This window comes from Mirounga leonina, unplaced genomic scaffold, assembly GCF_011800145.1.
Source record: "Mirounga leonina isolate KUSES-001 unplaced genomic scaffold, KU_Mleo_1.0 Mir_125, whole genome shotgun sequence".
Taxonomy (NCBI): Eukaryota; Metazoa; Chordata; class Mammalia; order Carnivora; family Phocidae; genus Mirounga; species Mirounga leonina.
The window spans coordinates 79,206,741-79,230,045 of record NW_023270305.1 but is presented as its reverse complement, the minus strand read 5'-3'; the positions used below and the strand labels follow the sequence as shown (position 1 = coordinate 79,230,045).

The 23,305-nt window shown below is 39.1% G+C and overlaps 1 protein-coding gene, 1 non-coding gene and 1 pseudogene across 3 annotated transcripts in view; 1 reads left to right on the top strand and 2 right to left on the bottom strand.

Annotated features, from left to right (window-relative positions):
* RANBP2 (RAN binding protein 2) overlaps nucleotides 1-17,965 on the bottom strand; it is an 81,878-nt gene extending 63,913 nt beyond the window's left edge. The window contains exon 1 of one of the 2 annotated variants that reach the window (XM_035001908.1): nucleotides 17,779-17,965. In XM_035001908.1, coding sequence (XP_034857799.1) covers nucleotides 17,779-17,850 — 72 coding nt within the window. In that variant the 5' untranslated portion in view covers nucleotides 17,851-17,965. The remainder of the gene's footprint in view (nucleotides 1-17,778) is intronic. The other variant, XM_035001909.1, reaches the window with a different exon arrangement.
* LOC118007494 lies at nucleotides 530-17,482 on the top strand (annotated as a pseudogene).
* Nucleotides 17,966-22,917: 4,952 nt separating the features above from the next.
* On the bottom strand, nucleotides 22,918-23,024 carry LOC118008317. The gene has a single exon (XR_004678639.1). It is a non-coding gene; the product is annotated as a U6 spliceosomal RNA (small nuclear RNA).
* Between the last annotated feature and the right edge of the window lie 281 nt (nucleotides 23,025-23,305).

Below are 23,305 nucleotides of genomic sequence, written 5' to 3'. Positions count from 1 at the left end.
ACTTAATACCAGAAATAAAAGAAGGGGGACGCCTGAGTGGCTTAGTCAGTTAAATGCGTGCCTTCAGCTCAGGTCACTATCCCAAGGTCCTGGGATGGAGCCTTGCATCGGGCTCCTTGATCAGGAGGGAGCCTGCTTCTCCCTCTGCCTGCCACTCCTCCTGCTTGTGCTCTCTCACATACACTCTCTCTGCCAAATAAATAATCTTAAAAAAAAAAAAAAACCTCAGACAAGAAATAGATTACCTAAATAGGCATGTATCTGTTAAAGAAACTGAATAAATAATCATCTTCCAAAACAAAAAGCACCAGGTTCACTGGTGAAGTCTACCAAACATTTAATAAAAAAGATTATACCAATTCTCCACAATCTTTCAGAAAATAAAAACAAAGAAAATAACTCTTAATTCATCTTATGAGACCAGCATTACTTTAATACCAAAACCAGAGAAAAACATTACAAGGAACTACAGACCAGCATCACTCACAATCCATAGCTACAAAAGAATATTAGCAAACCAAGTCCAACAATGTATAAAAACAATTATATGCCACAACCAAGTGCGATTTATCCCAGGTATGCAAGGCTGGTTCAACTTTCAAAAATCAATTAATGTAATCCATCACATCAACAAGCTATAGGAAAAAAAAAATCTCATGATCACATCAATACATGCAGAAAAACATTTGACAAAACTCCACACCCATTTCCAATAAAAAACAAAAAACAACAACGCTCAGTACATCAGGAACAGAGGCAAATTCCTCAACTTAATAAAGAATATCTACAAAAACGAACATCATACTTAATGGTAAGGAACTCAACGTTTTCTCGCTGAGATCAGGAACAAGGCAAGGATGTCCCCTCTCACCACTCCTTCACATCATCATACTGGAAGCCCTAACTAATACAGAAACACAAGAAAAGAAAAGATACACAGGTTGGAAAAGAAAAAATAAAATTATATTTGCAGACAACATGACTGTCCACAAAGAAAATCCAAAACAACTGATGAAAAAATCCTGGAAATAGTAAGTTTGAAGGATACAAGCATAATACAAAAAAGTCACTTTCCTATATACCATCAATGAACAAGAGGAATTTGAAATATAAAACACAAAACCATTTTACATTAGCACCCCCAAAAACGAAATGCAGGTGATCCTTGAACAATGTGGGAGTTGGGGTGCCAACCTTCTGCACAGCTGAAAATCCATACATAACTTTTGACTCCCTCAAAAACTTAACTACTAAAAGCCTGCTACTGATTAAAACCCTTACCAAAATCATAAGGCAATTAACACATAGTCTGTACGTGATATTATACGTTGCATTCTTAAATAAAACTAGAGAAAAAAACATTAAGAAAATCATAAGGAAGGAAAAAAAATCGCAAGGAAGATAAAATACATAATACTACCTTGTATTTATCAAAAAAAATTCACAGAGAGGTGGCCACGTGCAGTTTAAACCATGTTGTTCATGGATCAACTGTAGTTATAAATCTAACAAAATATGTTTAAGATCAATAAGAGGATAACTACAAAACTCTGATGAACGAAATCAAAGAACTAAATAACTGGAGACATTCCATGTTCATGGACAGGAAGATTTGATCTTAACAAGATGTCAGTTTTTCGCAACTTCATCTATAGATTGAATGCAATCCCAATCAAAATCCCAAGAAGCTATTTTGTGGATATCAACAAAGCGATTCTAAAGTTTATATACAGAGGCAAAAAACCCAGAGTTGCACAATATTGAAGAAAAAAATCAGAAGGACTGACACTACCTGACTTCAATACTTACCGTAAAGCTAGACTAATCAAAAGAATGTGGTATTAGGTGGTCCCTTCCAAAGAGCTGATAATGTAGCAGAAGTGGAGCAGAAGAAGCACACCTTCCACAAGTTCACATACCGTGGCATGGACCTCAACCAGCTGCTGGACGTGTCCTAGGAGCAGTTGATGCAGCTGTACAGCGCCTGGCAGCAGTGGAGGCTCAACCGGGGTTTGTGGAAGAAACAATGCTCACTGCTGAAGCACTTGTGCAAGGCCAAGGAGGAGGCTCCCCTGATGGAAAAGCCCAATGTGGTTAAGATGCACCCGTGGGACACAATCATCCTGCCTGAGATGGTGGACAGCATGGTAGGTGTCTACAATGGCAAGACCTTCGAACAGGAGGAAACCAAGCCCAAGATGAATGCCCACTATCTGGGTGAGTTCTCCATTACCTACAAGGCTGTGAAGCACAGCAGGCCTGGTACTGGAGCCACCCACTCCTCTACTTCATCCCTCTTAAGTAGCCTGTTCAGCCAAAAAAGGCACAGACTTTTCAAAAAAAAAAAAGACAATGTGTATTAGCAAAAATATAAACAAAATGGGACAGAACAGACAGCTCAGAAATAGACCCAAATAAGTACAGTTAACTGATTTCTGACAAAGGAGCAAAGACAATATAATGGAGGCAAAACAGTCTTTCAATAAAGGGTGTTGGAACAATTGACATCCACAGGCAAAACCATAATAAAATAACAATAACCACAGACCTCATACCCTTTACAAAATTTAACTCAAAATGAATCACAAACCTAAATGGAAACATAAAACTATAAAATTTCTAGAAGATAATGGGAGAAAATCTAAATGACCTCAGGTTTGGTGATGACTTTTTAATATACAACACCAAAGGCACAATCCATGAAAGAACTAATATGCTGTATTTCATTAAAATTAATTCATTAAAATTAAAAATTTCTGTTCTGAAAAAAAGTTTGTTCTGCAAAAGACACTGTCAAGAGAATGAAGACAAGCCACAGAATGGAAAAAATATTTGCAAGAGATACATCTGAGAAAGGACTATTACCCAAAACACACTAATAATAAAATGAGATTTAAAAATGAATCAGTGATCTGGACACATCACCAAAAAATATATACAGACAGCAAATAAGTATATAAAAAGATCCACATCAATTTGTTTAAGTGCAAATTAAAATGAGACACCATTACATATGTATCCGAAAAGCCAATATCCAGAACACTTAAATCACCAAATGATGGCAAGGCTGTGGTGCTACAGGAACTCTCATTCATCGCTGGTCGAAATGCAAAATGGTACAGACACTGTGGAAGACAGTTTGGCAGTTTCTTACAAAACTAAACACACACACACACACCCCAAAAACTCAAAAACCTAAACATATGATCTAGCAATAGTGCTCCTTGGTATTTCCTCAGAGGAGTTGAGAACTTAAGCCACCCAAAATCCTGCACACAAATGTTTTATAGTCAAATCTTCGAAGCAACCAAGATGTTCTTCAGTAGGTGAATGGATAAATAAACTGTGGTATATGCAGACAGCAGAATATTACTCAGCACTTTAAAACAAATGAGCTAAGCCATGAAGAGACATGGAGGAGACTTAGGTGCATATTACTGAATGGAAAAAGCCAATCTGAAAAGGCTACATACTGTATGATTCCAACTATATGATATTCTGGAAAAGGCAAAACCATGAGGATACTAAAAAGATTAGTGGTTGTCAGGGACTAGGGGGAAGGATGAATAAGCAGAGCACAGAGGATTTTTAGTGCAATAAAACTACTCTGTGTGACACAATAATGGTAGATACATACCATTATACATTTGTCAAAACGCACAGATTATACAACACCATGAGTGAACCCTAAGGTAAACTACGGACTTTGGGTGACAAGGATATGTCAAAACAGGTTCAACTGTAACAAGTATACCACTCTGTGGGAAATACTGATAATGGGTGAGGCCGAGCACTGTGTGCAGGCAGGGAGTATGTGGGTAATATCTGTACCTTCTGCGCAATATTGCTGTGAACCTGTAACTGCTCCAAAAAATAATTTTAAGGGGCACCTAGGTGGCTCAGTTAAGCATCTGCCTTCCACTCAGGCCATGATCCTGGAGTCCTGGATTGAGCCCCATGTCAGGTTCTGTGCTCTGCGTGGAGCCTGCTTCTCCCTCTGCCCCTCCCCACTCATGCTCTCTTTCTCTCACTCTCTCTCAATAAAATAAAATCTTAAAAACAAAAAATTGTTTTAAAAAATTTAACTCTAATTCTCAACAAAGTATCCTCATCAAAATGAATCCAACAGCATATTAAAAGTATTATACACCCAATATATGGCCAACTGGGATTTATCCCAGGAATGCAAGATGGTTCAATTAAAAAAAAAAATCGAGAATACATTTTAACAGGAAAAAAATGATCATTTCAACTGCTGCCAAAAGAAAAATTTCACAATATTCAACATCTGTTCATAAAAACTCTCAGAAAACAAGAATATAAGAATTCTCTCAGAAAACTAAGTATAACTTCAATATGATAAAGGCCATGAATGAAAAGCTCACAGCTAACATCATACTCAATGGTAAAAGACTTTTAAGGCTTTCCCCCTAAGATTAGGAACAGCTTTTACCACTTCTACTCAACATTGTATTAGAAGTTCTTGTCAGAGCAATTTGAGAAGAAAAAGAGATAAGCTTCCAAATTTCAAACAAAAGGAAGATGTAAAACTATCTCCCTTCACAGATGACATGATCCTAGATAGAGAAAATCCCAAAGAATCCATAAAAAAACCACTAGAGCTAAGAAACTAATTCAGTAACATTGCAAGGTACAAGATCACCACACAAAAGTCAGTTGTGATTCTATGCACCAACAATGAACAATCCAAAAAAGGAATTAAGAAAGCAATTCCATTTACAATAGCATCTAAAAGAGTAAAATACCTGGGTGGCAAATTTAACCAAGGAGATGAAAGACTGTGCACTGAAAATTACAAAACATTGCTGAAACAAATTAAAGTCTTAAACAAGTGAGAAGATGTGTTGAGGGATAGAATGACCTAACACAGTCAAGATGGCTCTACTACCCAAAGCAATCTATAAATTCAACACAATCCCAATAAAAATTCCAACAGCCTTTTCTGCAGAAATGGAAAAGCCAATCCTCAAAATTCATATGGAACTGCATGGATACCCAAACAGACTAACACTCTTGAAAATGACAAAGTTGGAGGACTCACCACTTTCCAATTTCAAAACTTACTACAAAGATAAAGCAATCAAAACAGTGATCCTAACATTAAAGACAAACATATAGTCTAAAGGAACAGAACTGAGAGTTCAGAAATAAACCCATACATCTATAGCCAATGGATTTCTGGCAATTCAATGGGAAAAGAACATTCAATGGGAAAAGTTTCTTCAATAGATGGTGATGGCACAACTGATTTTCCACATGCAAAAGAATGAAACTGGAACTGTTCCCCCCACCATATGCAAAAATTAACTCAAAATGTGTCAACAACTTAAATATAAAAGCCACAAAAATTTCAGAAGAAAACCCTGGGATAAGTCTTCATGACCTTGGATTTAATAACGTATTCTAAGACATGACACCAAAAAGCATAAGAAACAAAACAGGTAAAATGAAATTCATCAAAATTAAAAAATTCTGTGCATCAAATTACATTTTAAAGAAAGCAAAAAGGCAACATATAGAATAAGAGAAAATATTTGAAAATTATATCCAATATATAATTTCTGCAACTCAAGAAGAAAACAAATATTCTATTACTAGCCCAAGGCAGGTGCTTGGGTGGCTCAGTCGGCTAAGCGTTTGTCTGCCTTTGGCACAGGTCGTGATCTCAGGGTCCTGGGATCGAGGCCCTCATTGGGCTCCCTGCTCAGGAGTGAGTCTATTTCTCCCTCTCCCTCTGCCCCTGCTTGTCCTCGCACACGCACTCTCTCGCATGTGTGCACGCGTTCTCTCTCAAATAAATAAAATCTTTTAAAAATAAATAAAATAAAAGCCCAAAGCAAAGAACTTGTCTACACATTTCTCTATGAAAGACCACTTCAGGGGAGCCTGGGTGGCTCAGTCGTTGGGCGTCTGCCTTCGGCTCGGGTCATGGTCCCAGGGTCCTGGAATCGAGCCCCGCATCAGACTCCCTGCTCTGCAGAAAGTTCTCCCTCTCCCACTCCGCCTGCTTGTGTTTCCTCTCTTCTGTGTCTCTCTCTGTCAAATAAATAAATAAAATCTTAAAAAAAAAAAAAAATCACTTCATGTTGATCTGGATGGCTACATTTTAAAAAGAAAAATAAAATAACAAGTTTTGGCAAGGATGCGGAGAACCTGGAACCCCCTTACACTGCTGGTGGGGATGTAAAATGATGCAGCCACTACATAAAACAGTTTGGGATTCCTCGAAAGTTAAAAAGAGTATGACCAGCAATTCTACTCCTGGATATACACCCACAAGAATTGAAAACAAGGTCACAAATAGATATCCCTACACCCATGTCCACAGCAGCATCACTCACAACAGCAAAAAGGTAGAAACAACCCAAGTGTCCTTCAACAGATGAATAAACAATGTGACATATATACAATGTATTATTATTCAACCAAAAAAAAAGAGAGGCTCTGATACATGCTACAACATGGATGAACCCTTAAAACACCCTAAGTAAAATAACCCAGATACAAAAGGACAAATATTGTATGCTCCTGCTTATATGAAATATCAAAAATAGGCAAATTCATAGAGAAAGAAAGTAGATTAACAGTAACCAGAGGCTAGAAAAAAGGGAAACCTAAGGAGTTACTAGTTAATGGTTACAAAGTTTCTACATGGGGTGATGAAAAGTTTCTGAAAACAGACAGTGGTGGTAGTTGAACGTTATTAATATAACTAAAAACTGAATTGTACACTTAAAAGTGGTTCATGAAGGCTGGGAAGATGGCAGATTAGGAGGACCCTAAGCTCACCTCATCCCACAGGAACATGCACATCACTGTAAATATCCCAGAAAATGATCCAGAGACTGGCAGAACTCCAGAACTAAAGGTTGAGAAGAGGCCACAGGAAAGAAGGTAGGAAAGGTGGAGGAGACCTGGTCTGGGAGCAAAACAGACTGTGGCCATCCACGGTTAGGAGGGAGCCAGTAGCACAGTGGAGGGCAAGAAACAGATGATCACACCAGGGAGCCCACACGGGGGAGATGAATCCCCCTTGCTTTGAATGCAAGAGGGGCCAAGCAATTTAAAAATCAGGGAGATCTGGCTCTGAGAGCCCAGAAGGCATAGACAAACCACAACTAACAGCCTACAGAGATATAGCATAGAAGCAGCAACTTGAAAAATGTCTACGACATACAGGAGGAAGAGTTATTTACTCATCTCACAGTGTGTCCCCGAGAGGCAGGGATAACAGGGAGTCCCCTCCAGGAACAAAGAAGCTGGCAGGGGCCATTTCCCTCCAATGACCCCAGCATAAACACATAACCACCTCCAGGAAACAGAGTGGTATCACATTTGCTACTTAACTTGCTTACACCAACCACCCTCCCCATGCCACCCCACGCTTCTCTGGACCTATCCTTCCCAGTCACACTTCCCTCAGTCCCTGTGGGTACCTGCCCCAGAAGATCAGTGCAAACCCTGCCCACACCACATCTCTGACCCACACATTTTCATCAGTTCAGCAGCAGTGGCAGATCTCATTTCACAAGGAGACCAGCATGTACCTTGCTAAAACAAGCCCACCCCAGCAGGGAACACTGCCCACAACAGGCAAAAAGAACCTGTGCAGATGACTGGACTAAAGAAAAAAGAAGCCAGAACACAATAGCAGAGCACATCCAACACGCAGAGGAGACATGCCCTGAAGCGCCAGGTCCTGGAAAACAGGGGATACCTCACTGCAAAGCATTACATCCTCTTCATAAGGCATTACCTTCAAGAGTGGGAGATGTAACTGACTTTCCTAATACAAAGAAAGAAACACAAAATAAGAAGACAGAGGAATATGACCCAGATGAAAGAACAGGACAAAAACAGCAGCAAAAGACCTAAGCAAAATAAATTTAAGTAATATGCCTGATAGAGAATTTAAAGTAATAGTCATACAGATACTCCCTGGACTTGAAAAAAGAGGGGAAGACATCAGTGAGACCCTTAACAAAGAGATAACAAAAAACAAAACAACAAAAAAACCAGAGATGAAGAATAAATGAAATAAAAAAAAACACACACTTAATGAAATAAATAGGCTAAAAGAAACAATCAAACTGAGCAAGTGAGAGACAAAAAATTATGCAAACTGAGAATAAACTTGGGAAACTCAGTTACTCCACCAAACGTAGTAACATCCACATTATAGGGATCCCTGAAAAAAGAGAAAAGAAGGCAGAAAATTTGTTTGAATAATTAATAGCTGAAAACTTCCCTAATCTGGGGAAGGAAACAGATACCCAGATCCAGGAGGCACAGGGATCCCCTGAAAAATATCAACTGAAGAATATCTACACCAAAACTTATAATTAAAATGGCAAGAAGTACTAACAAAGAAAGAAATTTTAAAGCAGCAAGAGAAAAGAGAGTTACATACAAGGGAAACTCCATAAAGCTATCAGTGGATTTTTTTTCAGCAGAAACTTTGCAGGCCAGAAGAGAGTGGCATGATATATTCAAAATGCTGAAAGGGAAAAATCTGCAGCCAAAAATATGTTATCCAGCAAGGCTATCATTCAGAATAGAAAAAGAGATAAAGAATTTTTCAGACAAATGGAAACTAAAGGAGTTCATGACCACTAGACCAGCCCTACAAGAAATTAATTTTAAGATTTATTTATTTGACAGAGAGATTAATTAAAGGGGACTCTGAGTGGAAAGGAAAGAATATAAGTAAAAATATGAAAAGGAGGAATCACAAAAGTAACTTTTACACTTAAAAATAAGTGTATCTGTAAAAAACAGTCAAGGGAGTCACAAAATAAGAGGATGTTAATGAATGACACCATATACCTAAAACATGGGGGGGGGGGGGCGCGAGGAGAAGAATGGGTTGAAACATAAACAAATATTAAATCATACAGAGTGCTAAATGCCGATGTTACATACAAGCCTAATGGTAACCACAAATCAAAAACCAGTAATAGATATGCAAAGAATAAAAAGAAACCCAAGTATATCACTAAAGCCAGCAAATCATGAAAAAGAGCAAGGATCAGAGCGAAACTACACGAACAAAACAAGTAACAAAATGGCAATTAATACATATCAATAATTACTTTGAATGTAAATGGACTAAATGCTCCAATCAAAAGACACAGGGTGACAGACTGGATTAAAAAAAAAAAAAAAGACCCATCTATATACTGCCTACAAGAGATTCATTTCAGACCTAATGACACTGCAGATTCAAAGTGAGGGGAAAGGCGAAAGATTTATCATGCAAATGGCTGTCAAAAGAAAGCTGGAGTAGCAATACTTAGATCAGACAAGAGAGACTTTAAAGCAAAAACTAACAAGAGACAAGAAAGGACATTATATCATTGTAAAGAGTACAATCCAACCGGAAGACATAACAATTGTAAATATTTATGCACTCAACATAGAAGCACTCAAATACACAAAACAGTTAATAACAAACATAAAGGAACTAATCAATAGTAATAAAATAATAGTAGGTACTTTAACACTCCACTTATATCAATGGACAAATCATCCAAACAGAAAATCAACAAGGAAACAGCGGCTTTGAATGACACAGTGGAACACATGGATTCAACAGATACATTCAGAACATTCCATCCTAAAACAGCAAAACACACATTCTTTTCAAGTGCACATGGAACATGGTCCAGAAGAGATCACATATTAGGCCACAAATCTCATCAAATTCAAAAAGATCAAAGTTATACCATGCATCTTTTCTGACCACAAGATTAAACAAGAAATCAACCCCAAGAAAAAATCTGAAAAGACCACAAATACATGGAGGTTAAATAACATGGTACTACCAAGAAATCAAAACCAGGAGCTGATTCTTTGAAATGATCAAACATTGAAAAACAATGAATGGGTCAACCAAGAAATCAAAGAAGAACTCAAAAAGTACATGGAAACAAACACAATGGTCCAAAAATCTTTGGGATGTAGCAAAAGAGGTTCTAAGAGAGAAGTTTAGGAGTGCCTGGGTGGCTGAGTCGGTTGGGTGTCTGCCTTCAGTTCAGGTCATGATCCTAGGGTGCTAGGATCCAGCCCCATGTTGGGCTCCCTGCTCATCAGGGAGCCTGCTTCTCCATCTCCTCCCTCCTCATGCTCTCTCTCAAATAAATCAATAAAATCTTAAAAAAAAAAAAAAAAAAAAAGGGAAGTTTATAGCAGTACAGGTGTACCTCATGAAAGAAGAAAAACCTCAAACAATGTAACCCTGTATCTAAAAAACCTAGAAAAAGAATAAACAAAACCCAAAACCAGCAAAAGAAAATAATAAAGATTACAACAGAAATGTTATATGGGGCGCCTGGGCGGCTCAGGTCATGGTCCCAGGGTCCTGGGACTGAGCCCCACATCGGGCTCCCTGCTCCGCAGAAAGCCTGCTTCTCCCTCTCCCACCCCACTCCCCCTGCTTGTGTTCCCTCTCTTGCTCTCTCTGTCAAATAAATAAAATCTTTAAAAACAAACAAACAACAGAACAATGAAACCAGGAGCTGATTCTTTGAAGTGATCAACAAAACTGATAAACCTCTAGCCAAACTCATCAAACAAACAAAAACATATGGGGGGGGGGTGGGGGGCTTAAACAAAATCACAAAAGAGAGACCACCACCACCACCACCACAGAAATACAAACAATTGTAACAGAATACTGTGAAAAATTGCATGCCAACAAAATGGACAATCTAGAAGAAATGGATAAATTCCTGGAAACATGTAACCCACCAAAACTGAAGCATGAAGAAACAGAAAATATGAACAGACTGATTACCAGCAATGAAATTGAATCAGTAATCAAAAAACTCCCAACAAAAGTCCATGGCCAGATGGCTTCAGAGGAAAATTCTACCAAACATTTAAAGAAGAGTTAATACCTATTCTTCTCATACTATTCCAAAAAGTAGAAGAGGAAGAAAAACTTCCAAATTCAAATTCATTCTCTGGGCCAGCATTACCCTGATAGTAAAATTGAAAACAACAGAAAAAAATGAAAAGATATTCCATGCTCATGAATTGGAAGAATACTGTTAAGATGTCAACATCACCCAAAGCTATCTCTACACATTTAACACCTCTCTCAAAATACCAAGAGCATCTTTCACAAAGCTAAAACAAACAATCCTAAAATTTGTATGCAACCAAGGAAGATCCTGAATAGCCAAAACAATCTTGGAAAAGACAAAAAAACAACTGTAGGTATCACAATTCTGGACTTCAAGTTATATTACAAAACTGTAGTAATCAAAACAGTTTAGTACTGACACAAAGACACAAAGATCAATAGAACAGAACAGAAAGCCCAAAAATAAACACACAATTACATGGTTAATCTCCAATGAAGGAGGAAAGAATATGCAATGGGAAAGACGGTCTCTTCAACAAATGGTGCTGGGAAAACTGAACGACTACATGCAAAAGGAGGAAATTGGACCACTTTCTTACACCATACATAAAAATAAATTCAAAATGGATTAAGGGGAGTGCCTGGGTGGCTCAGTCGTTAAGCGTCTGCCTTCAGCTCAGGTCTTGATCCCAGGGTCCTGGGATAGAGCCCTGCATCGGGCTTCCTGCTCAACGGGAGGCCTGCTTCTCCCTCTCCCATTCCCCCTGCTTGTGTTCCCTCTCTCGCTCTCTCTCAAATAAATAAATAAAATCTTTTAAAAAAAATGGATTAAGGATCTAAAGGTGAAACCTGAAACCATAAAAATCCTAGAAGAGAACTCACGAAGTAATTTCTCTGACATCGGCCATAGCAACCTTTTCCTAGACAGGTCTCCTGAAACAAGGGAAATAAAAGCAAAAATAAACTATTGGGACTGCATCAAAATAAAAAGCTTCTGCAGTGAAGGAAACAATCAAAAAACTAAAAGGCAACCTACTGAATAGAAGGTGACATATCCAAATGACATATCCAAAATACATGAAGACTTTATACAACACCCAGCAAATACAATTTAAAAAAGGACAGAAGACACGTACAGACATTTCTCCTTAGAAGACATACAGATGGCCAAAGACACATAAAAAGATGTTCACTATCACTCATTATCAGGGAAATGCAACTCAAAACTACAATGACAGATTACCTCATACCTATCAGAATGGCTAAAATTTCCATCCTTGTTGGCAAGGATTTGGAGAAAAAGGAACCCTCCTGCACTGTTGGGGGAAATGCAAACTGATGAACCCACTATGGTAAACAGCATGGAGGTTCCTCAAAAAGTTAAAATAGAGCTATGATGTAATCATAACTACTGGTTTTTCACTCAAAAAATCAAAAACACTAATTCAGGGGCACCTGGGTGGCTCAGTTGGTTAAATATCTGCCTTCAGCTCAGGTTGTGATCTTGGGGTCCTGGGATCAAGCCCTACTTGGGACTGTCGGGCTCCTTCTGCTTCTCCCTCTCCCTTTTCCTCTGCCCCGCCCCCCTCATTTGTGCGCACAAACTCACTCTCCCTCAAATGAATAAAATCTGTAAAAAAAGAAAAAGTTAAAAACAAAAACACTAATTCAAGGGGATACACAATCCCTATATTTATTGCTGCATTATTTACAAAAGGTAAATTATGGAAGCAGCCCAAGTGTCTACCAGGAGTTAAATGGATAAAGATGTGGTACATATATACACAATGGAATATTACTCAGCCATAAAAAAGAATGAAATCTTGCCATTTGCAACAACATGGATGGAGCTAGAGAGTATAATTCAAAGTGAAATAAGTCAAAGAAAGACATACCATATGATTTCACTCATATGGAGTTTAAGTAACAAAACAAACGAGCAAAGGAAAAAAAAGAGAGAGAAACCAAGAAACAGACTCTTACAGAGAACAAACTGATGGTTACCAGAGGGGAAGTGGAAGCAGGGATGGGTGAAATAGGTGATGGGGATTAAAGACGTATACTTATCATGATGAGCACTGTATAATCACTATATAATCACTATAATATAATCACTATATTGTACACCTGCAACTAATAGAACAGTGTTAATAATGGAATTAAAATTAAAAACTTTAAAAAAGGCATTAAAATGGCAGATTACATATATTTTACAACTTAAAACATCAATAATGTAACATACCAAAATTCATTACGCTGTACACTTTAAATGGTGAACTGTATGGCATGTGAACTGTATCTCAATAAAGCTGTATAAAATATACTCTCATTTTATGTCAAAATAGTGACATATTCTCAGAAAATTATTCCAAGTGACCTCAGTATGACAGTATTGAGTATACATCCTTAACAGGATATATTTTAAAAGTAAAGAATAAGAGGAGTGCCTGGGTGGCTCAGTTGGTTAAGCATCTGACTCTTGATTTCAGCTCAGGTCATGATCTTGTGGTCATGGGATCGAGCCCCACGCCAGGCTCTGCACTCAGTGTGGAGTCTGCTTCAGATTCTCTCTCTCAAATAAGTATTTTTTTAAAATAAATATAAAAGTAAAAAACTATAAGCAATCTTAAACTTCAATATTAATAAAAAACCTGAGAAAAACAAGGAGGCTAGAACTGTAATCATAACAGAGCCTTCCTTTCCCTCCCCAAATCCATAAGAGCTATGAAGCAGTTTATTACAATAATACACAACAGTCAAGATGGGCATTAAAATGAACAGAAAATGAATAGATTCCCACAAGTTACAATGTCAACACATAATAGAAAAATCAACTCCACTGTCTATTTTGCCTCGAAATATCTCATTAAAGTCTATCTCAGGATTGGGGTGCCTGGGTGGCTCAGTAATTAAGCATCTGCCTTCAGCTCAGGTCATTACCTCAGGGTCCTGGAATCGAGCCCCACATTGGACTCCCCGCTTGGCGGGAGGCCTGCTTCTCCCTCTCCCACTCCCCCTGCTTGTATTCCCTCTCTCGCTGTGTCTCTGTCAAATAAATAAATAATCTTTAAAAAAAAAAAAAAAAAAAGACTATCTCAGGATAACTGAACAGCAATTATTAAATAATAATATATAGAACCATAAAATTGGGGGGAAATTTGATAGTCTTCTGTCTTCATTCTGCTCATTTCATAAAGGAACTGAAGCCTAAGGGGGTAAAGTGCCTTGTTTAAGGATACACAGGTAGGAAGGAAAAGAGCCAATGTCATCCATAATTCAGTCAGTCCATGATCCAGGACATCCATGATTCAGTCACTGCTTCTTTCCATGATACTTTATGCCACTGTAAGTAAAAACTTAAATTCATTTACACTCCTATCAAAACTGATGTGGGGCTGAAAACAAGAACATTCAGACCCGGAGAGTTGTCACATTAACCCTCCTCTTGCACAGCCAAATGACTCTCCATCACCCCAGGTCTGGAACACCCCCTGCAAAAAGCTTAAGCAAATGGATTTTTTCTCAGTATAAACCAAGGGGCTCCAAACTTAAGAAGTCCTGACAAGGGTGAGGGCAGGGGTTATAAAAGCAGATAAGCAAAGTCTAGATACTGAATGGTGGTGAGTTCCCCAATCTCCTTCCCCTGGAAGACAAGGTTAAAAATAAAACAAAAAGACACAAGTAAGAAAGAAATATATGGATGATCAAACCAGAACCACCTTTCACTTAGCAAAAACGTAAGATTGGGGCAAGGGGAAAGGAGAGCTTGGGATGGGGGGAGAAATGCTCAAAGAAATAACACCATGTCCCAGAACTGGAAGAAATGAGTTTTCCAATTGAAAGGAAACTTCCAGAAAACCTACAAGCTATCAATAACAAGAATCACATCAGATTTCTAACAATACAAATGATCAGAAAATGAAGCAATACTTTCGAAATTGAAGGAAAAAATTATTTCAAACCTAGACTCTGATAATCAAACTATAAATTAGGTGAAACTTTTTCAGGCATACCATGTTTAAAAAAAAAAAAAAAATCCCATCCATTCCTTCTCAAAGCAAACTGGAGACTGTGCTACACCAAAACAGAGAAAGTCAAAAGGACATGAATTGCAAGAAACCAAGGGTCTAAGAAAAGAAGTGAAGGTAATTCTCAAGATGATGATAAGCCAACTCCCAGAGCTAGAACTGTGTAGCAAAGAGGAGGAGCCAATCCAGACTGCAGCAGTAAGACAAGAGTGCTCCATAAGAAAGACCCTTAAAAAAATTTTTAAGCTGGGCGCCTGGGTGGCTCAGTTGGTTAAGCGACTGCCTTCGGCTCAGGTCATGATCCTGGAGTCCCGGGATCGAGTCCCGCATCGGGCTCCCTGCTCCCTCTGACCTTCCCCCTTCTCATGTGCTCTCTCTCATTCTCTCTCTCTCAAATAAATAAATAAAATCTTAAAAAAAAAAAAAAAGAATTAGTAATACATCCTAGATAACTCAACAAACCAAAAAAATAAACTATTAACTTCAAGAAAAATAGAACTATGCAATAAAGGTGGCTCAAATGCAAAAATATGTACCTTATCATAATTATATAAACACAAACTATTCGTTTAACCAAAAATTACAACAATGAAACTGGAAGAATGAGGGGGAGAAAGATCTGTGGACAGAGATCTGGAGGACAGATTATAAAGTATCTATAATGTGGAAAAGGAGAGAGAGAAATAAAAGTATGTACTGTGTTATTCACAAGTCTGAAGTATATGGTAAACAAACAACTAAGAGCTGTCCGGTTGTGTCTGAGCAGTAGGAATTAGGGGTGCGGATTGGGAGACCAACTCACGAGAAATCTAGGAAAACTAAACAGAAGGCAACTAGAGAAAGAAAAATTGAAGAAACACAAGTGATATTTTCAAAAAGGACAAAAGCAGGCCTGAAGGAATAGAAAATGACAAAACAAAAGAGACAAACAAATGAAAGCATAATGGAAGCCTGGGAAGGTAAGACTATGGACCCATCATTGCATTCCAGAACCTGGGACATCCCAGAAAGCATCGCCAGTCACACATGGCGGATCTTTACCAAACTGGGAGCCAAGTAAATACTAATCTTTCTACTCTTAAAAGCCACTGTCTCTGCCTCTTCCACCCTCTCCCTTCAATGCTATCCAAAGCACTGTTTTGCCCTTTCATTTAGACCTAAATTTATAGAATGCCATCACCTGTTACAGTTACTCACTTGCTAATTGAAATCCCCAATTTCTAAAGTAAATGATTTCTCCTGTATGAAGAAAAACATCTGATTAAAATAATACTCTTTAAATGTAAAACAGAGGTAGCATTAATAACCAGTCCTTAAAATTCTGACTCCACCCCTCCCCTTTATTTGATGGAAAAGTTAGGTAGTTCAAAGAACATTCTAAATTCTGTCTACAGAATTAAGATATTAATCTTTTGGGAGCCAGGGTCCCCACTAAAAATCTCATGAAATCTCTAAACTTGGCTTTTTAAAAAGTATGTCAATGTCAGCGTACAGAAACCCTTAATGAAGTTCTGTTTTAGACTCTGGCACCACATTTGTTGTTCATGACTATGCCAGCAGTTTAAAATTACAATCTGTATGTAGGTACCTATTCCTTTCCTCTGCTGGAACCGGCTGTAACCTACTCCATTATTCCTAAAAGAAACTAAATCAGACCCATTACCAAAATCCTACAAAGACATATGCCTACTATATTGTTAAAGACACAATTATGCAGCTATTATAACCATGTTAATCCCTGGGTTTCTTTTCATTTCCTCACACATCTTTATTCTCATAGGCCCTTACCCAGAAGAGACCTTGAATGACTGTCCTTTTAACATCAACGTTTAGTGCTTACTATGTGCCAGGCATTGCCCTAAATGTTTACCATGAGTCATCCTATATACTCCTACCAATACCATTACTCCAACTTATTAAGTTTAACTTGCCTCAAATCACACAGCTTATAAATAAATGGCAGTGCTGTGATTCAACTCCCAAGCAAACTGACTCAAGATCCTGTGCACACCACCCTTAGCCTTTTTCCTCACCCTCCACATCCAATCACTAAAATTCTGAAAAACCCAAAATATATCTGCTACATTACCTTAAAAGAGAAAAAATACGCTGAGCATGTTGTCAAAAAGATTAAAAATTTTAAGCCATAGTAACAACGGCCTGTAAGAAATTCAGAATACCCAAGATTGCGTTTTAAAAAAATAAAGGCAAATAAAAGCAGCCTCTTAAGAGTGCTGGGAATGGGAGGGTGGGAATGTGAAGAGGAGGGGCAGAATCCTTATAAACGCACGACAGATGCCTCAAAATAGGGGGGTCTACCAGTGTCATTTGCGCGGTCTGTCAGGGAGTTTTAAGTGTAGCTATCCCTGCACCGGTCCGCTAGATGCCTATGATGGTTGCCCGTCACCGTCACCGCAGTAAAAGCCCACCCCGGAGCTGCGTCAGTCCCCCGCTGGGTTCCATCGACCTCCAAAGCCTGGAAGGTGCCGCTTCCGCCGCAGCGGTAAACTGTCCGGGAGACGAGAAGAAACCCCGCCGCAAATGGCAGGCTCCGCAGCCCCGGTGACGAGGCCGCGCCGACGCAGCCGAGAAACCCCGGGACGGAATGGGCCCGCGAATAATGACCGTCAGGAGCAGGCCAGGAGAAAGAGGAAGAGCTGGCGCCAACAGCAGCCCGCCGCGGCCTGCCCCCCCTCCCCGCCCCCGAGCTCGCGAGCGCCACGCCGCCCACCGGACCGCGGGAGCCGGCCGGCGCCTCAACGCGCCAGGGAGCGGCGGCCGCCAGAAGCCATGACGCCGGCGCTGCGCGGGGCCGCGGCAGGGCCAGGGCGGAGGCCGCCCGGCTCTCCAGGACCCGCTCACCTCTCGGGGCGACGGGACGGAACCCTGCACCGAGGCGATATACCGCTCCACGTCAGCCTTGCTGCGCCTCATCGCGCCGAGACCTGACTCCCAGGGCGCGGGAGGCCAAAGCCGAGGCCCACAGCGGTCGCCGTCTCCAGGAGCAAAGCGCCGCAAAGCCCGTGACGCAGCGCCGTCGCCGGCCGACAAGCGGCCCGCCCCGCCCCGCGTGCGTGTTGCATCAGCACTGTGCGCCACGCCGACGTCCGCCTCTCTCCCGCCGCTCGTAGCCTTCTGGCCAGCCCCGCCCTAGGCTCTGCGTGGTCCTGCAGAGGCCAGGTCGGATATCTTCTGTGAGAGAGTCGGCTGTGAGACGAGGGAAGGGAAAGTTCAAGAGCGCGCTCGGACCAAGGGCTAGTAACTAGACCAGCGGGACGATGTTGTACCGGATGGATTCTCAAAACTTTGGGCCGTTTCTTCTTAATTTTAATTACGTGATGCTGTGGAAGGGAAAAGCTCAGGCCATTTTGGTGAGCGTGTAAATTGGAAACACCTTTCTGGAGGCTGTTGGTTAAATATATGTCGGACACGTGTGAATACGGAAGCATACATGTTAAAATTCATGTATTTTGAAAGAATATGTGAGAAAATTAAAAGTGCATAATTAAAAGGTAGGCCACAGGTACTGTTTTTGGACGATTATAATTGTATAATTTGAAGAGCCCCCCCAGATTTTTATATATATATATATATATATTTCAATAGCAGAACAGTATATACCAAAATGTTTATAGTAATCGTGTCAGCATGTCATCTGTATTTTCCAAATCTTCAAAATTATTTACTTCCTCCCAGCCCGCACCCCAAGACTGCTTTTATTGAATGGCTTTCTCAGAACAGAAATAAATCAACTTATTAAAGAAGTTAAATATTCTGATAATTTAAAAACAAAGCCTGGGTGGCTCAGTCGGTTAAGCATCTGCCTTCAGCTCCGGTCATGATCCCAGTCTCCTGGGATCCAGCCCGGCGTTGGGCTCGGTGCTCAGCAGGGAGCCTGCTTCTCCCTCTCCCTCTGCCTGCCTGCCTGTCTGCTTACTTGTGATCTCTCTCTCTCTGTCAAATAAATACATAAAATCTTTCAAAAATAAAAACAAAGTCAAATTGGTGATACTTTTGAACTTACATCAGGTTTGGAAAATACTTCTTTGAATTCAAATTATATTTCAACAATAAAAAATACATTTACCATTTTTAAAAACAGTATTGTTTTGATTAAATTATCTGATTTATGAAATTACACAGTTTAATTTGAAAAGGAGGTTTAGAGTTCTTTGTATTTTTGTGGTCAGATACATCCTCCACACCTGTTCTTTTTTATAAAAAACACTTCTGGGGCGCCTGCTTCTCCCACTCCCTTTCCCACTCCCCTTGCTTGTGTTCCCTCTCTCACTGTGTCTCTCTCTGTCAAATAAATAAAATCTTTTTAAAAAGAAAAAAACACTTCTGCTTTATAATCATTCTGTTCTTGAGAGCAATTTAAAACAAGCAAAATTCTATTAATGTACAACAGAATAATTTTCTTTCCTACAAAATCATTTTGGGCTGGGACCCCCGAAGCAGTACAAATGAAGTGAGACATGACACCTACTAACAATTTGTGTTCACATAAGTGGGACTTCCTCAATTGTTCTACCATGGATGAAGGCAGAGAACTCTACACTCACCTACACAGCCCCTTCATTCATCTTTTCACTACAGAAAACAAGGTCCCAGCAGGCTTTTTAGAATATCCAGTGTAATAACCAGCTTAGAACAAATACCGGAGGAAGCAAAACAAAGAGCAGAAGAAAACTTGTAAGAATTGAATTATTATCCTCAGGAATATCTGAGTATATATTGTAGCCCTAAAACAAAAGCAAGTCATTAAAGTTTACTTTGGAAATTTGAATTTTAAAATCTTAGTTTAAAATGTTTTAGAAAATTTCAGTGGTGAAGACATTAGGTATAAAAAGATCACATCCCTGTGTACATACAGTAGGGTCTTAATTATCTGGGAAAATACCAAACAAATGAAATATGTTGAAATTTTGAACTGGAAGTTTAAAATGTTATGGAAAATTTTTGTGTTTTTTTTAAAGATTCTATTTATTTTAGAGAGCATCCATGTGCACAAGCGGGGATGGAGGGTGGGGGCGGGTGGTGTGCAGAGGGGGAGGGAAAGAGAGAATCTTAAGCAGGCTCCAAGCCCAGTGTGGAGCCCCACCTGGGGCCCAATCCCAAGACCCAGAGATCATGACCTCAGCCAAAACCAAGAATCTGGCGCTTAACTGACTTAACCACCCTTATTTTTATCGTTTTTTAATGTAGACAAAATATAATTTTATCCAATCACTTAGAATTAACCTGACCTCTTACAGGCCATCTCCCCAGTCTCTCCTTTTTGATTTTTCCATATTTTCCAAATTTTTTACAATCAGCAAGTATTATCTTTATAAAGGGAGAAAGAGCATTTTCCTTTACCTCAATCATGCTGGATGTGAATAAAAGGAAGTGATTCTGAGATTAGTAGTGTGACATATATTAGAAATAAAACTTAAAGAGAATGTGGTTTGGATTAGAAGATCCTATTTTAGATAGTTGATTTATTTCGCTTTAGGTGCCATTTATATATATCCAAGTGGAGATGCCTAGTATATAGATGGAATAGTAGGATGAAGATCTGTGATGGATTGGAAGTCATAAAACTGAGGTGACAGTTGAAGCCATGAGTTTGCCTCTGAAAGAATGTTAGTAATAACAGCCATAGCTAACAAGTAAGCACTTGCTCTGTTCCATGTCCTTTTCTTAACATTTCATGTATTAGCTCATTTAATTCTCAACAGCTTCAGGAGGGTACTATTATTTTTATTACCCTTGGTTTTATAGATAGGAAACCAAGGGAGGGAACAGTAAGCAACTTTCCCAACCACACTTACCTAGTAAAATCACTACCATTAATCTGTTTAAGTCAAATAAACTGAAAAGGAGTGGGCCAAAAGGAGAATCTTCTTGAGGAACTCAGATGACTTAAGTACATTTATTACGCCTCAAAACATAAATTTTGGGGGCACCTGGGTGGCTCAGTATGTTAAGCGTCCGACTCTTGATTTCAGCTCAGGTCATGATCTCGGGGGTTGTGGGATAGAGCCCTCACTTTGGGCTCAGCAGGAAGTCGTCTTTTTTTTTTTTTTTTTTTTTAAGATTTTATTTGACAGAGACAGTGAGAGAGGGAACACAAGCAGGGGGAGTGGGAGAGGGAGAAGCAGGCTTCTCACAGAGCAGGGAGCCGGATGCGGGGCTCGATCCCAGGACTCTGGGATCATGACCTGAGCCAAAGGCAGACGCTCAACGACTGAGCGCCACCCAGGCGCCCCTCAGCAGGAAGTCTGCTGGAGATTTTCTCTCCCTCTTCCCCTTCACCCCCCTCGCTAAAATTAATTAAATCTAAAAAAAAAAAACCTCAGTTTTCACCAAATGGGAAGATGAGTCTGACCTTCTGGGCTTTCAAAATAGACATTCTCCATGATGATGTCCATTCTAGCCCACATCTTTTCCCAGCATAAACCAGTTACATCCAAATTTCTCACAAGTAATTACCCACCCCCGAAATCACACATGTAACTGTAATGTTCTCTACAAGGAACTCCTTAGCAGGGGGATGCATTCCTCTCTAATGGCTCCATTACTCATCTGATGCATTGCAAATTCAATTCAAATGAGGGTTGAATCCATAGAAATATTTGGCTTATGACATTTTTCATTAGCAGCAGTTTTACCTGATTAATTGGAGTCCTCAACTTCTTAACTAATTGAACTAACAGGCATTTAACATTGATGCTGATCAAACAAGTTTCTCTCATCTCAAACACCTCTAGCCTCTATTGCTAATTATCATCAACTGCAGACACAGCTTTCATATACCACATGATTCCTTTTTTTTTTCAGAACCATTCATACTGTCAGTTCATCCCATCATTTTCTGTGTTCCCAATTTGTATGATTCTACAGTAATCCTAAACTGTTTTGTAGACAGCATTTTGAATATTCTCATGGCTTTTGAACTTAATAGACATGATGAGATTTAAAATGTTCATAAAGAACCTCAGAGACAAAAGGAACCAACATGACTGCGCATTGCCATTTTTTGGTTCTTGGACATAAGTTATTTTCATTTTAAAACTTTTGCTTTGATTTCATCTCTGAAAATAGAGGCTTTTGCACATGCTGCTCTCGACATCCATACAACCTAAACTGTCTTTCATGTGCAGGAATGGATCTTCCACCCATCAACTGAGAAAGGATTTGGAGCTATCACATGACAGCACAACCCTGCCTGGAATTATGGGAGGCAGAGCTTGTACGAATAATAAATTAAGGAATACATGCACACACGTATGTATATACATTTATATGTATATATCTATATGTAAATGTATATGTGTGTATATATATACACATACGTATGTGTGTATGTATGTATCTATGGGAACTGAATCCCCCAAATCAGTGCTGTGTAATATAATGTGACCCAACATGTAACTTAAAATAATCTAGAAGTCACACTTTATTTTTTTTGAAGATTTTATTTATTTATTTGAGAGAGAGAGAATGAGAGACAGAGAGCATGAGAGGGAAGAGGGTCAGAGGGAGAAGCAGACCCCCCGCTGAGCAGGGAGCCCGATGCGGGACTCGATCCCGGGACTCCAGGATCATGACCTGAGCCGAAGGCAGTCGCCTAACCAACTGAGCCACCCAGGCGCCCTAGAAGTCACACTTTAAAAAGTAAAAAGGAACAGGAGAAATCAATTTTAATAGTCTTTTATTCAATCCAATATACTTAAAATATTATAATTTCAACATGCAATTAATATAAACAAATTGTTAATAAGCTATCTTACATTCTTTTTTGTACTAAGCATTTAAAATTTGGTGTATATTTTACATTTACATCTTAATTCAGATGCCAAGATTTCATCAAAAATACTCGATCTGTATTTAGATTTAGATTAGATTTAGGGTTGAAAAAATAGGTTAATATACCCAAGTTGTTCCAGACATACTTAGAAGTTTTCAGGAATTGAATTGAATATCAAGTTTGTTTGTTTATATATTTGTTTATTTTTAGATATGGAATACTTCACAAATTTTCATGTCATCCATGCTCAGGAGCCATGCTAATTAATCTTCTATCATTCCAATTTTAGCATATGTGCTGCAGAAGTGAGCACCAGATATCAAGTTTTTAAATTAATTAAAATTAAATCAAATTTAAAACTTCATTTCTCAGTAGCAGTAACAACATTTCAAGTGCTCACGTGCCATGTGTCTAGTGTGTTGGACAGCACAGTTCTATATAATTCTGTCACTTGTTGTTCAGACATTAAACATAAAAAGGAAGAGGTTATGTAACTGTAGCACTCAACATGGCTGAAGGAAAATCCAAAAAGTACAGCATCCCAGAAGCCAAAAAGCAGAGCTTTAAGGAGAGAATAATCAACAGCATAAAATG